We start from the raw sequence: 20,894 nt of genomic DNA on the forward strand, positions 1-20,894 counted from the left end.
AAGCAAGGAACCCAATATAGAGTCCTAGCTATAGGAACACAGAATACTTTGTAATGAAAATCTGGTCAAGATATAGTAGCATCAGAGTAGTCAATTTTTTGAATCCGGGTAACACTGTTATCAGTAGAGGAACTTGGCACATATTTAAGTGGGAAAGTAATATGGTGTGGGGACTTTAATGCACACAGCACATTATGGGGTAACTGTAAGGATCAGAATGGAGCAGTGATTGATAGAGATAAAAAAAATGTGTGTCTGAATGATGGAAGTGGTACAAGAGTGAAAGTTAGAACAGGTGCAGAATCAGCAAGTGACATTACATTAGTGTCACACTCATTGGCAGGTATTTATTCATGGCAGGTAATAAAAAAAGACAACTGTAGGCAGTGACCATTATCCTATAATGACTGAGATAGAGCTGAGTGTAGAGAAACATGACATAGGGGAGTGCAGAAGTGGTGTTTCAGTAATGCATATTGGGATACATTTTGATTAGTTAGTGAAATGCAAAAGATTGATATGAATGTTGGGGTTGATGATTTAAATTCTTCTATTTGTAAGGCAGTTTTAGAGGCAGCAAACTGGGCGATAAAGAGGAAAGAAGGGAAAAGAAGATTGTATCTTGTTGGACAAAGGATTGTGATAAAGTGATTAAATAAAGCTTTTAACATATTAAAGAGGAATCGCAGTTTTCAGAATTTCATTGAATATAAAAAATTACAAGCTAAGGTAAGAAGAACAATTAAAAATGCAAAGAGGGACTTCTGGAGGGGTTTTTGTAGTCCAGTAGGGAGGGAGACAGAAATACACAATGTTTGGTCAATGATTAGAAGGATGAATGGTATAAAAAGGGAGTATGGATATCCAATCTTGAGAGATGGAAAGGCAACAGCATTAAAAGATGAGGAAAAAGCAAAACCTTTGTTAAAATCCATAGTTCAGGCAATGCTAGTGGAGAAGGACGAAGTGGAAGAGAAATGACAACCATAGAGAATAAGGATTTACTGAAACAAGTAGAAGATACAGATGGTTTATTAAATATTACTTTTACAAAGTCAGAATTGAATCGAGTTCTTCGGAAATCCAAATTATAAGCACCGAAAAAAGATCAGGTTTGCTATATCATGATAAACCATCTTAGTGAGTCAGCTAAAGATCTTTTGTTAGAGTTCTATAACAGAGTTTGGGAGGGTGGAAAACTGCCGCAAAGCCGGAAGGAGGCAGTGGTTGTGCCCATAGGTAAGCCAAGAAACGATGGTAAAAATCCAGGAAACTGCAGACCTATAGCTTTAATATTTAACGCCTGTAAAATAAATGTGCAGTTGATAAGACAAAGACAATATTTTTTTCTACAAGGAAAAGAGTTGGTGAGGAAGCCAAGCTAAAGTAATATGGTGAAGAGTTAGAAAGAACAAGTAAATTTAAGTTTCTGGGATTGTGGCTGGATATAACATGGGCTGTACACATTCAGAAAATAGTGGATAAATGCAGAAAGGTATTAAATATAATGAGATGTTTAGTTGGGGTGGACTGGGGAGCGGATTGGAAGTCTTTGAGGGCCATACACACTGGGTTGATTAGATCAGTGTTAGATTATGGATGTGTAGCATATAATTTCGTGGCTGACACAAGTCTTTTAAAGTTAGACTTCAGTCAGTATCAGGCACTAAGACTCTGCACAGGTGCATTTAAAACAACCTCAACAGCAGCTTTACAGGTAGAGATGGGTGAGATGCCACTAGGAATCAGAAGAAAACAGCTAACACTCAATTACTGGGCAAATCTACAGGGACATGGACAGGATCACCCAACACAAGAGGTACTGAAACCTTGCTGGGAGGAAGGGCATTTAGTTTAAACTCACATACAGGTTTACATTGACCAGTATTATAATTATGTACAAATACATACAAATGCATCAAAGAACACAGCCGGTCAAACCGGTGTAGCATTGGTTGTTCCGGAGTTTAAAGTCAAAATAGGGAAAAGGATCAGTGACGGACTGTCGGAGAAGGAGACTGGAGAAATGCTCACAATTCTGTTAGCTGTTCAGTGGATAGAAGACACGAGGCTGTTACAATCAGTCATTTGTTCAGACTCAAGCTCGTCATTGGCCAGTTTACAGTGTAGCCACTCGGAAAGTAGAGCAGATGTTCTAACAGGAATTCAGGAAACACTTTACATAATACAAATGATGGGATTTACAGCTGTCTTTTTATGGATTACGGCTCACTGTGGAGTAAAAGCAAATGAAATGGCAAATAGAGCTGCGAAGGAAGCCACAAAACATGGGGTAGTTGACCTGGTTATTAACTTCTGTAAGACAGAGATAAAGAGTATTGTAAGGCAAGAAATGAAGAAAAGGTGGGAAAACAGTGGGAGGGGGAAAGGAGGGGACTCTCCTATAAAATTTAGCGGAGAGTAGGAGAAATGAGAACCACAGGAAGGAGTAGGAGAAAGGAGGTGGTACATATCGTGGTCATATCGAGAATAAGACATACTGGTTTGAACACTACACTGTTCATGATAGGGAAACATAATACAGGGAAATGTGACTACTGTGGAGAAGAGGAAACTAGAGAACATGTTATATTGTCAGAAGTATCAGGTGGAGAAAAGACAACTGACCCGAAACCTCAGAAACATAAAAATGAAGCTAGATCTTATTGATTTACTGCAAATGGTCTCAAGAAGTGAAAGTTATCAGGCCTTAATTCAGTTTTTAAAAGAAAGTAAATTGTTTGGGAGGATTTGAGGGTTTTTTTGGTGGCGGTAATGCATCCTTCAGTTGTTTGCCAACCGCCAATCAAATTTAAAAGAAGAAGAAGAGGCGTCGAGGTGGAGGGACGATTTAAAACTAGACAAATAGAAACGGTGAATTCAGCATAGGTACCACGTAACAATGACGAGAGAAGTGTAAGTATAGGTTTATATTATATATGTTGCAGGCAGGCTATATTGTTTGTGTGTATTACCCTGTCACTAAATGGTGAATTTAGGTTTAAGGAGTTAACAACGGACGCTGACGCTCTGCTTTACTGTTAGCAGGGGGCTAATTAGCCATCTAGCAAGTGGCTTTGTTAAGCCATTATAAAGTAATTAATTGTTAACGCTTACGCTTCTGTTTGAATTGTGAATGACTTTGTATTTATTTACTTTTACAGGAAGGTTAAAACCCCCAGCAGGCCTCCTCCAAAAAAACCCTCCAGCAACCAGACGGACCCAGTTGGGGTGAGTGTCCCTGAATTCTTAAAGAAGGTCAACTTGGCAGACAGCACAGATGTGAATCTCATACATTCCACTGGGTGGGAAAAAAATTCCAGTAAGGGAATGTTTAAACCTAGAGTGGAGTAATTTACTGACAGAGTGAAAATTCTTCTGGACAGTTTCTCTTCAACCTGAATGTGAGCCCACAGTTTCGTTCTGCAGCCATCACTTTTCTTCCTCAAAGGCAACAGATTTAGACTTTTTCATCTGGAAGAGTTTTATTGAGAGGAGTGCCACCTGACTGCCATCTAACTGAGGTTTTAAACTTTAAGACAGCAGTGAAACCTGCTATGATGTATGGTTTGGAGACAGTGGCACTGACAAAAAAGATGGGAGGCAGTGCTGGAGGTGGCAGAGTTAAAGATGTTAAGATTTTCATTGAAACTGACCAGAATGGCCAAGAATAGAAATGAGTATCAGACAAACAGCTCGGCTTGAGCTGTTTGGAAGCTCCAAAATAACCCACCGGTTTAAAAACGACTTCGATGGAGAGGGAAAAGTTAGAATGGTTGTCTGTGTCGATCCCAAGACTGATGACTATGAGGAAACCTTGGTAACTTGACCCTGCCCTCTTACTTTGTGTCTTTTTAATTAACCCGAAATTTTATTTATTTATTTATTTTTTCCAGACATAAAGGAAATGCTCTGTTTGTGTAGCTTTTGGTGCAGTTTGCAGAGATGATGCAAGTGGAGGAAGTGGCCAGGCCAGCGGACAGACCAATCTGTAGCGCTACTCCAGGCCGTCATCATAGAAACCAGGCATTCAAAGATGAGCTGTCTCACAGATTGGAAGAACGCAGTGGCCCAATAGTTCCTGGTAAAAAAAATTAATACTGTGCTTAAGTTTTTATTTATTTATTTATTTAACACCCTGGGGCGACCGTGGTTCAGGGGGTTAGGAAGCATATCTGTAACCGGAAGGTTGCCGGTTCGATTCTCGGCCTCTCTGTTGTGGTCGTTGTGTCCTTGGGCAAGACACTTTACCCTACTGCCTACTGGTGTTGGCCAGAGGGGCCGATGGTGCGATATGGCAGCCTCGCTTCTGTCAGTCTGCCCCAGGGCAGCTGTGGCTACAACTGTAGCTTGCCTCCACCAGTGTGTGAATGCGAGAGTGAATGAATAGTGGCATTGTAAAGCACTTTGGGTGCCTTGAAAAGCGCTATATAAATCCAATCCATTATTATTATTATTATTAATCAAGTGATTAGCCTAAATTTAGGCGCACTGAAGTTTTACACTCAACCTTTTAAACACCAAGTGTATAATGAGGGTTTTTCCACTTCTGGTAATTGTTGTTATATTTAATAATCCACTGGACACATTTTTGTGTGCTTCCAAATTCAGATTATATAGCACCTTTCAAGACAAAGATCACAAAGTGCTTCACACAGAAATGTAGGACTGCTTTCTTGCGTTTGTGCAGTATCTCTAAAATTAGAAATCTCCTCTGTCAGAGTGATGCTGAAAAGTTACTTCATGCATTTATTACTATGACTCTTGTAATTCATTATCAACTTGTCCCAAAAGCTCCCTGAAAAGCCTTCAGTTGATCCAGAACAGCGAGAGTGCCAACAGCATCTCAGAAGAGGGCATATTTGCTTTTGTGGAACCAGCTCCCAGTTTGAATTTGAAACACCCTCTTTCTGCTTTTAGGATTAGGCTTAAAACTTTCTTATAGTTTGGTATTCATCAGATGACTGTAAACTGTCCATTAATTATGCGGCTTGTTTATGCTGCAATACGTCTTGGCTGCTGTGGGCTTCTTCACTAACCTCTTTTCACTCTCTTCCACAGCACATCTTTTATGCTGTCTTCCTCCCCTCATCCCCTCATTCCTATTCCTATTAAATGGAAGTTTTTCTTCCCACTGTCATCAGTTGCTTGTGAATTGTATATTAAATGGCCAGAAATGTCAGGATAATGCATCATTTCTCTGAAATTACAACAATGATTTAGATGATACTTCAAAATAACAGCCCAAATAAGATGGCTGCACAGTGGCAGCTTTTACATGGACTTTTCATTTTCATTTTATCATCTCAAGGAGAATTGTAGTTGGAGGTGGCTGTAGCTCAGGAGGAAGAGCAGGCCATCTGCTAATCGCAAAGCTGGTGATTCGAACCCTGGCTGCTTCAGTCTGGATGCCAAATATCCTTGGGGAAGATACTTTGAGCGCTCAGTGTACAAAAGCGCGATATAAGAAACAGTCCATTTACCATAGTTAACTGTAGCAACATTTAAAGTATTATTCAGCCTTGTATTCACAATTTTAGAAAACTCGGGCATCAACTTACTATGTGTAAAGGTTTAATTTGAAAATGAGAGAATGCATTATTTTTCAAGAAGTTCTTTGGAAACACAAAACATGCAAATTACCGGACAAGCCAAACTCTTGCAAACGTAATTTCCATTAAAATTAAACACAATTAATCTGAACTACTATTGTGTAAATGTTTTAACAGTATTGTGTGTGATGATTATTAACAACCACACAATTGCTTTAAGGACTTGTGATTCCTTGTCTTCTGTAGACATGCCTCCTGCTGCAAACACTCTGATCCTCAGTCTCCCATCTCTACCCTCCTGTGAGCTGACTGACCCACATGATGACATCACGCTGCCCAGGCTGATTGAAGCCCTGGAGAACAGGCAGAGGATCAAGCAGATGCTGATTGAGGACTACAGTAAAACAGGTGTCTGTTCTCATTTTAGCTCACCTGATACTTTTTGGCTTTGAAAGATCCGTTTTTGAATAGTTGTCTTTCTCTTGGCTCACATTTCTCTTGATGTTATTTCAGCCAACATGATGAAGCCTGTGCTCCAAGAACTGGATACCAGCCTAATTTCCAAAGACAACTTTATTCAGGAACAAAACGGCAAACTGATAGAGAAAGACAAAATCATCCAAGGCAACAAGGCAGAGATTGAACGTTTAGAGAAGAAAACAAAGATGCAAGAACACAAGGTGGGAGACTAATCCATTCACGCTGCAGATTTAAAGGTTGTCACTTTTTTTTCTTTAATATTAATGTCTCTGTTTCAGATTGACATCCTGCAGAAAACAACTAAAATCTTTGAAGATGACAAGCGCTCGCTGCAGCATGAGCTGGAAACCAGAGAGCAGAGGCTTCAGAGAGAGCTGTCAGAGAAGAGACGCATGGAGCAGCGCATGCATGGCGTGATCTCGGACACCCAGTTCAAGTGGGAGAAAGAATGTGTGAGTTTCAAATATCTTTTTTTCCTTTTATTCAACAATGTATAGATTTCCAATAAAGACCACAAACAAAAAAAGACCTACTTTGAAATGTGTGTAAAATTTAGATCTTACTATCAGTTTTGCAAACAGCCCTTGTTGGTCATTGTTTTAGTCTTTATAGTGGAAGCTAATTTGTCTTATTTAAGCAACTTGGATAATATTGCATTTGAACATTTTGCAATATCCTCACTGTGCAGGAGAGACGTGTTAATGCACTGCAGCTTGAGATGCAAAATAAGCTGTGGGTGAAAGACGAAAAGCTGAAGCAGCTCAAGGCCATCGTGACAGAGAGCAAGACTCCAGGTCGCCCTGAACCTCCACCCCGTCAGACGCAGCCACAGCCTCTACCACAACCACAGCATCAGCCCCGTTCTCAGCGACCCTCCAAAGAGGACCGCCTACCGCCAAAGAGATCAGCATCACCCTCACCTGTCCCTGTATGTTGTTTAAAAACCATAATGATGAATGTTTTTAAGGGTGTTGAATGGTATTCTGCCCATTCAAAGTTAAATTCTACTGCACTCGTCTCTCTTAATCTACTAACATCACTAATCCCAGTGCCACAGCAGCAGGCAGGTTATAATAAACGCCTCATGCATATGATCATGTAGTCCTTCAGCAATTAAGTACCACTGTGAAACTGAGGAAATTATTTTGATGCTGTAGATTTCGCAGTAGGTTGTTCTAAATTTATTGGTCTGAATCTATAGTTTTAAAAATCAAAGATACTGAATTTACAACAAATAAGACAAACTGTAAAATGAATTATGTTGCAGATAAATTTGCATCAACTCACAGAACATTTTAGCTCAGCTTAAGTAAATATACATTTCAGTGTTCATGTTTTTCACCAGGTATGGGGAAAAACATGAACTTTGTACTTTACATAAAGTGGTTGCTGCATTTGATTACATTAGACTGTGAATGTATCCCGTTCCTATAACGTCTAATTTTTGCATGTCTAACTGTGACCATTTAGTCTTTCCATTTCACTCTCCAGTGCCCAGTCGATTCCCCTCATGTCAGTCCAAAGCCAGAGTCACAGTCAGGCAGTGCTGCTAGTGATGAGGAGGATGAGACGAACCCAAGGCTCACCTGCCCCGTCCCCAGCAGAAGTACCTTTTTGTCTGTGGCTAGATCTGCATGTGAGGAGCAGGCAGCTCAGGACAGCATGCAGGGTTACAGTTCCCCTAGTACACCCACAAGAACACCCACAAGACCCCAGGCCTCAACGGGCACTTCAGTCAGCCGGGCCAGGAGGAGAGCTGTGTGCTTGAGCAGAGTGGATGAGAGAGACTGCTTCCCTTCCCCTTCATTTCATGTAGACCTAATTGAAAGAAGATACAGGGTCAGTGAGTTAGCTAAAGGCAGCAGCATGAGGTTGTAATGTGTCAGGATTTTGGCTCCTACAAGTTTAGGGTGTGGGGTACTCTGCCCCCCAAAATGTATAAGTTTTATGATTTCTTTTGTCAAGCTTTGTAATGCTTTGTCAAGTTCTGTGTTTTTGTTCACTCTGTTTGTGGGATTTTTCCCTTTTTAAATCATTTCCCATTGATCTGTTCAGACGACAACACCAGTACGCCTGCTGCACCGTTGTTCCCGCTCTGCTGGTGGGGAGAAGTGGGTGGACCATAAGCCATCGTCTAGCATGGACTTGGGCACAGTTTTGCAGCCGGTCATCCCCAACGCCATCCAGGTGTCTGCACCCAGCGAGAAGGCTCTGTCCAAGTGTGACAGATACGTGCTAACGCACCAAGAAGTTGCCTCCGACGGCGAGATACAGACCAAACTTATAAAGGTCAAGTATGCAGCACAGCATATTACTGATATTTAGAATGATATATTTGGTTACACTTCCTTACTCATGCAGACATTTATATTAGCAAGTTTCAGTGTTGGGAAGGTTACTTTTAAAATGTATTCCATTACAGAATACAGATTACATGCCCCAAAATGTATTCTGTAACGTATTGTGTTACGTTACTCAATGGCAGTAACGTATTCTGAATACTTTGGATTACTTAATATATTATCATGCTTTTTACAACAACGTGAATGTACTATTGCTGTGTGATTTATTACTGTTACTGAAGGTCCGCGGCTCCGAACTGTAGTAAAGGGACCTCTGACTAATACGGCGGGGTCCCTGTCGGCTCGTAGCCGAAAAATAGCTTTACTTTGTTGTGTGGGTCAACTTTTCTTGCGAGAGACAGAGAGAGGCGTTGAAAGACTGCTCCAACGGAACTTATTGTTTCGGAGGAAAACACGAACACAGCGTACAGTCGAGTCTTAATAGCTTACTTACAACTGGGCTCGTCAGGCACTCTTCTTGGCTGCAGTGGTTATTATTATATTTACATGCTTCCAGCTCCCGTTTTTCCTCGATGACAACTCGTACCTTTCCACTCGCCTTTTTCTCCCTCCTCGCGCTCACAGACCCATAACGTGTGTGGCAGTCCATTCTCCCTGCAACACGGACTACACTGCCCATGATGCTACATTCTTTAGAGCTATGCTTGTAGCATTCTGCCTGTTAGCTTAGCACAACAACAACAACAACAACGAAAAGGCCTCTCTCACCCAGGAAACACACAGTCGCAGAGAGAGAGAGCATCGCCCTGTAACCATGGCAACCGTAACGCTGCCGCCTGGGACAACAGAACGTAGCTGTCAAACAAAACCCAAACAGTCCTGACCCGCGACAAAATGAAACAGGAAAGTACTGCAGTGTAATCCATTTATTTCAACAAAGTAACTGTATTCTAAATACCACCTTTTTAAACGGTAACTGTAACGGAATACAGTTACTCGTATTTTGTATTTTAAATACGTAACGGCGGTACATGTATTCCATTACTCCCCAACACTGGCAAGTTTTCAGCAACCATATTTTCCAACTTGAGTTTGAGTCAGTGTGGTTTTGTAACTGTTTGTTTTACACTTTGCTCGAATAAATTTGTCAGTTTTAAGAAGTGAATTTAAATAATTTCTATAAAGTGGTTCTCAATGTTCTGTTGCATGATTGTAGTAGCATGCATGCTTATCCTTAGAAAGGAAACTCTTGTGATGGTTGAATTACTGATCACAAGAAGGGCTTCGCACTGTATTAAATATTAAATAACAAAGATATCTAATGGTGGTTCTTTTTGTTTTTTTTCTTTAGGGCGATGTCATCAAAACGAGAGGAGGGGGGCAAGCTGTCCAGTTCACTGACATTGAGACACTGAAACAGGAGCTCACTACAGTCCCAAGGTAATAATTTATAATTATAAAAATGTCTTGAATTTGCACCCTAAAAAAATGTTTAACATTTTTAGATGTGTTACCTGACCATATAATGTTCCATATGGTGAACTGGATTTCTGGATACTGCCACATTATCAAAAAACAGATAATACTTTTCTTCTTCTTAATAGAAAACAAGACTTAACCACCAAGTTTATTTCCATTCTGGAATGTTATAATCGTTGTGTTGCTGAGGTTTAAATATATTTCACTCTGTAATAACAGGATAACAAAAAAAACTAGGGTTTGCTTTCTGTGCTGGGATTGTTCTAGAGTACGTCTTTGACTGAGATCAACTTGATAGCTCAGTTGAGCAAAAACTCATCTCTTATTCTATTTAATTCATAACAGCAGGACACAGCATCGGACATTTTGATTATCTTATTTCACTACTGCTGTGAATTTTGTAAAAAAAAAAAAAAAAAACTAGTATTGTTAATATTGTTATTGTTGCTAATATTGTTAATAATTGTACATGCATTACCTAACGTGCCTCCTGAGTCTTACATTTTCTTAAGTTGTTAAATATGATTCCAAGCTGCTGAAGGTGTGCTAATGTTTTTACGTATCAATCTCTGAAGGCGGAAGAGGAAGTCTTCAGAAGGCGTGTCAGCCAGTGGAGATAGAGCTTTGACTGATGTGGAGACGAGGGTAAGCTGATTTAAAAAATTCTCCTTCTAGTATCAGAATCAGGCTGAGCTATTCAGAACACTTGCAAATAGATTTAGGTCCTAATCTTTTCCCTCTTCGCAGTGCTCTGTGGCTGTGGCGATGAGGGCTGGATCAAACTTGGGACCTGGGTTGGAGCATCATGCAGTCACCAAGTAAGCTGTCAACTTTCTGCATCGCCTCTGAGTAAAGTGTTGTTTTCAGCAGAATACATAACTACAGATTGTGATTCACTCGGTTTTCTGTTACAGGCGCAGAAAACCCTAAAAGCTGCTAACAGATCAACAGTGACCACTCCCCTTTATCCTCACCTGGCTGTTGTGCAATAATAAAAATAATATTAATAAAAAAAATGTATTTAAAAGAGCCTTTCAAGACACCCAAGCACACTTAACAATAGAATAAAACACATAAACTGAGGGAGAGAACAAGTGTTTCTTACATCTGGGGCTAGAGAGTTCCACAGCCTGGGTGCAGAGCAACTGAAAGCTCTTTTCCCCATAGTGCTGAGATTGAAAGAAGGCACAGCAAGCTGGATAGAAGAGGTAGTGCTTAACAGGTCAGAAAGGTAAGCTGGTAGGAGGGGGTTCTTGTAATAATCCGGAGTTTTGAACCAGTTGAAGCTTATGGAGGAATTTTTGGGGGAGACCATGCAAGAGAGAATTGCAATAGTCAATGCGGGAAGTAACGAGAATGGGCGTAGACTGGGTGGAAAGAAGGACGTAATCGGTTAATGTGGATGGAAATAGGCAGAACAAGTGAGATTACTGATGTGAGATTTCTAGGATAGTGAACTGTCTAGGATGACACCAATGCTCTTAACCTGAGTTGAAGGGAAAACTGTGGAGTCATCAATAGTGAGTGAGAAATGATTTGGCTTCAAAAGCTTATGTTGGAGCCAAGTCCAGGCCAATATTTTACTCAGTTACATCATGCCATATTTAAGTATTTGTCATGATCTTTAAGTTTTTATTATAATCTTGATCATTTTAGGTTATAATGTAATATGCTGTGCTCCATAAATTAATCCTGCTTTGTTAGTCTGTTGTTGTTGTAAAGTGTTGGTGGATGTCGTAAAGGGGGTGTGTATTTGACCCGCATGCGGAGGGGTGTGGGTAAAAGGTTAGGTAAGCAAGCAGGACGTGGAGCAACAGTTTTCTGACCGTCGCTGTTTTAATGTCATTTTTTGTTGTAACACAAAGGGAATATAAACGGAGCTCCCACCAGAGGCATTTGTTTTGTACCTTTCGATTTGTAAGGAAAATAAATGTTTTGCCCCTTTTTTCCTTCGCCTCGTTTTTTGCTACCGGAAGGCATCCAAGAGACTTAACGAGTCAGAAACTTTACGTTCTGCAGAAGCGGCAAAGAAGGACCGAAGGTTGCCGCTATAGGTTAGATTTAGTGCCAATAAGGAGGATTTCAGTTTTATCCTCATTGAGTTTAAGAAAATTAGAGCTGAACCAGGATTTTAATTCGGATAGGCATTCTCCAAGGGAAGAAGGTGGGAGGGAGGAGGAATCAGGCCTGCAGGAGAGATAGAACTAGATGTCATTAGCAAAACAGGTAAACTGAAGATCAAATTTGATTCCCTAGAGGGAGGATGTATATTATGAAGAGAAGATGGCCTAGACTGACCTTCAATGCTTAGAGGTCAATGGTAAACCATGGAGCAGAACACGCGAAGGAAACTGGGTTTTTACAGCAACTAGAGAATCAAGGACATTGAGTAAACAATTATTATTATATTATGGATGGGAATTTAACGCGTTAATAGCGATCAATTAATTCGAAAAATAACGTGTTAAAAAATTTACGCATTTAATCGTACTTTGCATTCCAAGCAAAGGGGAACTTTTGTCAATGCACGATTTTACAGCTACAAAAATGAAGAATCAGAAGATAGCACGTTACTACGACTGATCGGAGGCAAATGTCATTTAAAAAGACTACCCGACGGAAGCTTTGATAAAAGCGTGGTTTTGTGCAAAATGCAAAAAAGAGTTTGCATACCACCAAAGCACTTCAACCTTACGGTATCATCTAAATGCGTAACATGTTGCAACAAGCACAGAAACTGTGGGAGCTGTTAGCGCTAGCTTTCTGCCTGCTTTCTGCCACCTGCATCACACCATGGACCAGCCTTGAGACCCTGTTGCAGGAACAGTGTGACGATGCCACCACAAAGAGCCGCCTCCTCTCTTCATTGTCTTCAGACTGTGATTCAGATGAGGAAGCCCTGTGTAACAGGGCCCTGAGTTTCTACAGAGCAGAATCATCCATCAGTGAGACAGACTTTCCACGCTGCAGTGGTGTTCCAGTCAAGCAGCAACCCACCCAAAGCTGTATGTCCTGGCCCGGAAGTATTTCATTAGTCCTGCCATTTCTGTCCCACGTGAGAGACTGTTCTCACCTGCAGATCACATAGTAACAAAAATAGAGCTTCCTTGAGCTCTAAAAATGTGAACAGGCTAGTTTGTCTAAGTAACTGGCTGAAAGAGACGGACAGTAAATAAGCATGGAGGTATTGTGAGTCCAATGGGTTTGTTATTTTTTGCAATAAAATGTTTGATGATCACCGTGTTTTAGCCTAATATACAAAATAATGTTGGCTAAGGTTACTCAGAGTTTAAAGGTGAAGCTGGTCAAATAAACTTTTATGTTTCTGCCTTATTTTTTAAGAAGAAAAGCTGCACTTTATGTTGAAATTGTTATTATTATTATTATTATTATTCTTTTTTAAAGACAATACCATTTTGAAAATGTACTTAAAGTACTTAAAATGGCACTTTGCCCAATTTTGGCCAGGGATATTTTTTTTCTCTGTTTTGCATTGAAATGCAGTTTAAATGCTTTTTTCATGTCCATTTCATCCATTGTATTTACCAACATCAAGAAGTCACAAGCAAAGATAGACCACACCACAGTTTAAATAAGGAAAGTTTATTGATGAAAATTATTTATTAAACAAATAAACATAACAATTTTTTCACACGGTCATAATAGAGGTCATAATGAAGCAGTTCATTTTATTTGGTTGATTCAAGCTGCTCTTCATATTTTTGGCCACCAGATGTCACCAGAGAGGACTGTTGAAAGGCTTCGAGTAATGAAGCGTTTCAATGCTTCAGAAAGCTTCATTTGGCCATCACTACAGTAGCACCAGCGTTCCTGCTTGAGTGAAGTGAAGGCTTCAGGCTAAATGCTTTTCATGTTTTTATATAAATATGCAGAAGAGAATATACCTAAGTCACCAAAGCTTGTTTTGGCATATAACTTTATCTGTTCACTCAGATATATGCATCTTTAGTTACTGTGGCTCTACAGCTAAAAAAAAAATCTGTTTGCACATATGTTAATCTGCACACAAGTTATTGTAAACCTGCCCTGTAATGATTTTTGTCTCCTGTATACAATTTGTCTGATTTGGTGAAATTAACTGAGCTTCAAGTTTGGAAAAAGTGAGTTTCTGTCTTCATTTTACTCCTTTCTCACTTTTCTTCACTAGATGGCAGCACAGGAACGCAAGACAATTATAAATCCTCAGTCACTGGGTGGATGACTGCAAGCAGGCCTCTAGTACTGCACTATTCTGTAGGCATGAGAACAATACACCACGCAAAGAGGATCATATTTTTTTTTTTTTATGTAAACAAATTTTAGACCTTGTTTTTGTTTGTTTGTATTAAAGAATCACTGACAGGCAGGTATGTTGAAACAAATGTATATCTCACAATTATAAAATGAGATTTAATGTTAAGCGAGTGCACTGGGTGGCCGGAGTAGTGCAACATTCTATCATACAAATACACTTAGATTTTAGTTTGCTGAGACTGCTTTTCTGTGCTTAATAAGATGCTCATTATATTAAATAGGGCACCGACATCATGTGCTTCCATTGTGGAAAAATTAATTGAGCATCGAAAACAAGCTGATTTTCTGAGAATTATTTCAAGACACACAAAGTGCCTCATGACCTTAAACACTGTTCATCATAAGGTTTATCATCTTCACACTCTTTTCACACAAAGAAATAACTTCTTACAATACGGCCATAGAAGTCAAATTTCCACTTCAACATCTGTACGGTTGTACATTTGGCAGCCTCCTCCCCAAAATCAGTATTCCAGGCAGTGTGATTGCTTTGGAAGCAGACTATTTCCTGCTTTGTGCCACATGCGACTAACAGAAACTGTATCCTATGTGATGCTCCCAAGATTGTCTAAGGTTAATGTGAGAAAACAGCTTGAAGGGAAACAGAAAAATATCTGTCCAGTACAATACACCTGTAAATCTGGTAGAGTAGAACTTTGAGAAACATACCTCAGTACTCAAGTGAAGTACACGTACCTCAAAGCTTTTCTCAATACCACTATTTGAGGACAACATATGATGTAAATTATAAGCAGACAGGAGTTTGAAAATACGAGTAACTGTCTTATGAGCCAAGCACCGCCGGTGTGATGACCAGCTGAAGCTAGTGGTATAGTCATCCAGGCTTTGAGTAGACAGTTGAAATCTCATCTACTACCAGTCTGGCTGAGTTTCAATTGGAAAGCGCTGGAGAGTGACTAACATGGAGCCTCTTGGAGAGGGTCAAGAGCCCAGAGCAACCAGTGGCCATTAAATTCACTCCTATGAGATACTGAGTGCTTTGCTTTTTGACCAGGCTCTGTTTGATGTGCTGTACTGCATTATTATCCCCGGCTCCTCACCGCATGCCCTCCACCACCAAGTGGTGTGAGCATTATAAAGATGTTATTATGAAGCTCCTGTTGAGCCCCTGATCAACATTGCCAGTTTTCAAAGAGACACTTGAGGGAAATAAATGAAACTGCACATAGAGACCTGCCATAAACACAGGCCGACTGTCAAAGACAAAGCTCCTCATCCAGCTGTACTGTGAGACTACATCTTTCTGTATTCCACAGCTTTGAGCTTATGATTATGCATTATGCTGCTTATCAATGTTATTAAACTTGCTGAAGGGAATTCTGGGGTTCTACTTGAATACACAGTCAATTAGACTGTCTCAGATTTTAAAAGAGCAGCCCTAATTGCAGTGTTTTATTGACTCTTTGCTTGAATGACTCTGATAAAGAGGTCTTAAGCTGCCTTTTGGCACAGGGAGGATGAAGTAATTTTCACAGCCATCTAGGATGCTGATGAGGGCCATTCATATTTCAGTTATTCAAAATAGCATCGCCCACTATATTACCTGTCATGCAATAATTTCCTCTCAAGTCCTTTATGATTGAAAGAGCATCACTGAGCCAAAACATTATGACCGATAGCAGAGGAAGAAAATGGTGTTAATTAGGCTCTAACAGCATATGATATTTGTTGGATATTAAGTTCTGGCTTACTGTGACGTTTCCAAAAGGATTTCTTAGAATTGATGCCTCACTGAGCTGTTTTGGTGAGCGACAGCATGTTAGACAGACTGGTCATAATGTTGTGGCTCATCAGTGTATAATTTCTGCTTTTATTATATGTTGTTGTACTGACTGATAGATTAGGAGCCTGCCTTTGGTCACCAGCACCTAGAAAACAAGCTGCCAACCCAACAGTGACATAGCTTCAGCTATTACATTTGTATGATGAACTTGTTGGCAAACAGTTGCCTGTTTACACATTCAGCACAATGCTAATGTGTTCACTACACGCGAGCGATCATGTTTGCATCCATCTGGCACATTAGCTCAAAAATCCACTCCTCCTGGTCTGTTTTTGGTCTTGGCTCTTTAGCAGCTAGAACGCCGGACAACATTCACAGGCTCGTAGCTGCGTTGGGTTGGTGTCTGACACAGAACAGGTTGCGTAAAGTAAGGGATGGAAATCGCGAAGCAGTAACAAATTTTTCAATCCAACCAGATTTTCACTGCTTTTCAATACCAGCCTATAATTTTTTGATAGCCAAGCTCTGCAAAACAACATAATACTCATAATACAGTGTACCTGGGTCATGTGAAAGCCTATTCAGAAATAAAACAGCTGTGTTGTTGATGAAAACCTGCACTTAAAAAAATAATCTACCTAAAATGCTGACTTTAACTCATTTGACTATGTCAGTTTTCCACATTCATTTTTAAATAAATACAATGGAAAATGTTACATTATGGATACATTAATTAATGGAAATTAAATTCATTTGAATGGTATACATTCAGATTGCACCAGGCAAATTTTGCTTAATGATTCATTTTTTAAATAAATAAACCAAATTTTTTATATTTTAGTTGTGTTTATTAAGTATGTATTGTCTTCCTCTTCTTTTTCATGGAAACCTGATCAGGAATCAGTAAACAACAAAGCGTCTGTTACAGAGCAAAACGACACAACTGCCCTGAAAACCAAAAGAGCTGCACAGCGCTAAGGGGTACCGCAAAATCACGTATTATTATTTGTGGTTCAAAACTATGAGAATGACTTCTCAGGCTGCTATTTTATCCAACTTTTCATATAAAAATATCACTTACAGTGCCTTCAAGTTTATTTTGTGCGATCTGACTCGAGTAGCAGGTACTTTCTATGACCTCTACCTGCTTACGTGGTTAACATGCTGTGCTGAATCAGGCACTGAAAAGTGAGCATGAGTTTAAATAGGTGTGATGAAAGCGTAACCTGCTGTGCGGGGCACCTGAAGTAGGCTGTTTGCATTACCTCCAAAGCTGGATGTGCCAACGGTTACTAATTTCAAGGGCATGTCGGAGCAAGTGACTCAATCAGAGCCACAGCTGTCCTTTAAACCAAAACCCATTACACGGCTTTCTGCTTTCTCTTAGTGGCAAGGATAACAATCCCTGACAATTAAAGTCAATTAGTGGGAAACACACGTAAATACTGCACGAGAGCAGAGTTTGCAAACCAAAGCTCCGAGCGGGGTCTGCACACTACATCTTCCTATGTCGAGGCCGTGGCTGTCTGCCAGCTAAATGAGTCGGGCCAGAAAGATACGCAAATGCAGATGAGTGCTGACAGCCGGTCAATTGTCATTCAGCCCATCGCCCCGGCACTCGGGACTCATCTGGCTTTTTTAACGGCGCTCCTCTTCACTGCTTTCTCGCCTCACACTCATCTGCCTTAATGCATACTAACATGCACCGTGGAGGCACGAGGCACCGTGTTCAGTGTTAATAAGAGGTAAAAGCTCCCACGCTCTCTTTTCTGCTGGTGCGGCTGTGACAAACAGATGGGTTTACGAGTCACAAGCTCACAGAGACTCCCGGAGGTAAAGTTTGGTTTTTCAGCTGTTTAGAGGCGCGCCGGCTGAGAATTGCTCTGACCCTTAAGTGCATGTGGTTAGTGGTTCAGAACCCCTCATCCCATCTGCTGCCTCCTCTCCCAGCTCTGCTTTTTAGCCCTTCTAGCTGCTTCATTCAGACTGTGAGCCACCTCCCTGATCCTATTCCTTAGTTTAAGCAGTTGACGAGTTTTCCAAAGATGACTAGAACAGATGCCTGCCACTGCCTATTATATTTCCTCCTGTCCAAGTTATCATTAAGAGCTCAAGTTGTTATGAGGAATCTATTTGTTGCCGTGCTTGTTGTTGTGGTTACACATGAGCGCAGCGAGAGCTGACCTCTGACAAACACAATTCAAGACATGACTGAATTCTTACTGAAAATATTGGAAGCTATTGTTGTGTTGGCTCATTGTAGGAAATTGGACTGAATAGAGGCTTTCCCCCCCCTCTCCTCTCTGTCTTTGTTCTTGGCGGCCGACTAAGTGCTTGCAGCTGTCAGTTGAGTGTACTCTCTTTGCCCAGTATATGTGGCTTGGCTGCACTTTTAGCTGGCTGCGTCCTTACTGTGGTGACAGTACGCCATGACTGATTTCCGTTGACTCACTTTCAACGCGACCACAACGTGTCCTTCACAGAAAAGTTGGGAAGCTTTTTTACAAGTGGTTGATCTCATCTAGTTAACGCCGCGGTGTAACCGGGCTTTGCGTGCAGTTGGCTGATTATTTAAGCAGCGCTCCAAGCAGTTTGCTGATGAAATGAGAGGAGATGCCAGAAATGGTTGTTACTGACAATGGTACAATGCAGGATGATGTATGATGACTAAATGGTATTTGGATGCGCTTGAGACTGATTCAACTAGCTTCTGTGCTGCAAGGACAAAGAATAAATGAGCATTAACCCACTTAACTGATATCTATAGTCCTTGTTCGCTACAGAAAAGAGGAGAACGGCATTTCATACCTTTGTTGTGCTTTCATGCAAATTACTCACACTGGAGCTAGCTTATCTGTGAACAATCATAGGTGGCATTTGGAGGAGGGTGAAATGGCACCACATGATTTTCATATCTGCATAAAGCTCAGTCAGGTCCCTCCACACAAACTCCTACGGGAAAGCAAACACAAAAGCCTCTTTGAACACACACATCAGCTGTTTATCTTAAAATAGTCTGCAGCACTGCTGCTCTTATCCAGTACCTTGCACATTGCACTTTGTAAATGCTAGGCAATTACACATAGACATTAAGGAGCTATTATTTAATTCATTGGATCCGGCTAAGTTGCAAAGTTCATTCATTCTAATGGTGCGCCAACTTTTATCACATAAGGACAGGTAGGAGTATAAAGGCTGAGATTACAGCATCCTGGCCCACATATAAGATTAGAGTGTAGGAAGTGATTGCTGTTGACAAGGTGATTGGGAGAGTTGTTGTAAAAGGCAAAAAGCTAACAAACAAAAAAACCATTAGATGACTGGGTTTGCACAAAGCATGATGTTTTCATGGTATGCTTAACCACACGATTAATGGCTGCTCGGCTTTGCATTTGGACCTTACACATCTGCATCAGAATCGCTGGGTGCTAATGAGTCGGTGCATGCCTAATAAAGTGAAGTGAGAATTCAAATGAGGCCCAAACTGCCTGTGAGGCTAGCTTAAGCAAACACCAGGACAGCTGGCAGAGAAATCATTGTGACTAATGGTCTCAGTGTGAGACAGGAGCAGGGCTGTGGGTGGTTGTTTTACCATGCTAAGAAGAACAGACTTTGTTTGTCTTTCTATAGCATACAGCGTGACTGTGTGATTCTGGAAATGTTAGCTTTGTTTGTGTTTGCTCTGCTTTCCTTGCCGCTCTGGTGCAACACCCAAACCTAGCAGAAAAATGTTGTTGTTGTACTTGTTTATCTCCAGACAATAAGGTGACCTCACAATATGGGAACGTGTTCACGCTTTTAGAAGTGCACAGACAAATCCCCAACTGTTTCCACTGTCACCTGGAGGTGAGGCGCTCCTCTCTGTCAAGTGATTGGGTTTTTTCCCCCCCCTGCTTCTGCTGGGCCTCTTCTACTGTGGTAAACATAATACGCCGTGACCTGTCCTCTGGGCAGATGATCTGATTTGCTCTCCCCTTGTTTTTTACCCTTAATCACATCCATCTCAGAGCTCGAAAATGGTTGTGCAGCTGTCATAACTGAAGCACAGCGCGGCGTGATGGGAGTGCATGTTTTTGCTATTATCTATTCAATCTGAGCCAGGACAGAATACTAAACCTGTACTGCATCCCTCTCTTTCTCACAGACCGCTGCATGATCAATACCCGCATCAAAGGCTCTGCGGAGATAGCAGGATTCTTTGAAGCATGTTTGTGGAGCTGGATTTGCTGAGCTAACACGGTCCACACAGAACCCCCCTTGAATAAGCTTGTTTGGCTAGCATCCTCTCTGTTTGGAGAAGAACTGAGTGGATTCTAATGGAGAACAGACAAGGCCTCTCCCTTGTCTTTTTCCCTCCCTTTGAGCAGCTAAATGCATCCGTAGTGCCAGTGCTTTTTGCTCATCTGACATACGCTTCATTGCATGCCAGCTCAAATATTTATCTAATATCAAATTGGCTGTAACATTTTGGAAGCAGTGAAATGCCAGGAAATATTTCTCATCGAGGACACAAAATAACTTGCATCATGTTTTTGCAGTGCCAAGTGCAAATATGTCGGGTAATTATGGCTGATTGAAATGGAGTGCAGACAACAGCAGTGTTGTAATATGCATACCTTGTGTTGCGCCTTGAACCACCAGACAAGAATTTCCAACAGTGATTATTCTGCACTCCAAACATGACCCGTGTCCCCAGGAAGCTATTAACTATTTACAAAGTGCCTCTCTTAAATGGGAAAACAGTGCATTTGGGAGGTTGTGGGTATAAAAGAAGCAAGGGAGTGGGGGAGAGGGGAGGGTGGATGTTCAACCACAATAAACACAAGCACAGAGCTTGTGCCAGCTATTCAGGGAGTCAGCAGCTCTTTAAATGATGGACCAGAGAGTGATGAATCATCTCCCTCTCTCTTCGTTCCACTGCAAGACAAGGATGAGAAGCTCTTTGCTACGAATTGCACAATAAGCCGTTTGCATCTTCCAAATTGTTGCATCTTTTGCTAAGTAATTGTGCTATTTGCTATA

At 40.9% G+C, this 20,894-nt stretch overlaps 1 protein-coding gene across 4 annotated transcripts; it reads left to right on the forward strand.

Annotated features, from left to right (window-relative positions):
* The first annotated feature begins 2,440 nt into the window (after positions 1-2,440).
* On the forward strand, positions 2,441-11,759 carry LOC113026709 (kinesin-like protein KIF23). Of its 4 annotated transcripts, none has more exons than XM_026175779.1 (13): positions 2,441-2,916; positions 3,165-3,231; positions 3,925-4,084; positions 5,799-5,960; positions 6,066-6,232; positions 6,311-6,484; positions 6,721-6,960; positions 7,503-7,871; positions 8,088-8,321; positions 9,687-9,775; positions 10,390-10,459; positions 10,562-10,632; positions 10,729-11,759. In XM_026175779.1, the coding sequence occupies exons 1-13, from the start codon at positions 2,903-2,905 to the stop codon at positions 10,742-10,744; spliced, it is 1,833 nt and encodes a 610-aa protein (XP_026031564.1). In that variant the 5' UTR covers positions 2,441-2,902; the 3' UTR covers positions 10,745-11,759. The 4 variants fall into 4 exon arrangements, with proteins under 4 accessions (XP_026031564.1, XP_026031565.1, XP_026031567.1 ...); XM_026175780.1 differs by having other exon boundaries at positions 2,442-2,916; positions 7,524-7,871; XM_026175782.1 differs by lacking the exon at positions 7,503-7,871 and having other exon boundaries at positions 2,446-2,916.
* The last annotated feature ends 9,135 nt before the right edge of the window (positions 11,760-20,894 follow it).

The sequence above is a fragment of the Astatotilapia calliptera genome, chromosome 7, assembly GCF_900246225.1.
Source record: "Astatotilapia calliptera chromosome 7, fAstCal1.2, whole genome shotgun sequence".
NCBI lineage: Eukaryota > Metazoa > Chordata > Actinopteri > Cichliformes > Cichlidae > Astatotilapia > Astatotilapia calliptera.

Bases quoted from the DNA above. Each gene is read 5' to 3' on its own strand.
- LOC113026709 (XM_026175779.1), top strand. The intron at 4,085-5,798 runs GTAAAAAAAATT...TGTCTTCTGTAG, and splicing joins CAGTGGCCCAATAGTTCCTG to ACATGCCTCCTGCTGCAAAC. The intron at 9,776-10,389 runs GTAATAATTTAT...CAATCTCTGAAG, and splicing joins GAGCTCACTACAGTCCCAAG to GCGGAAGAGGAAGTCTTCAG.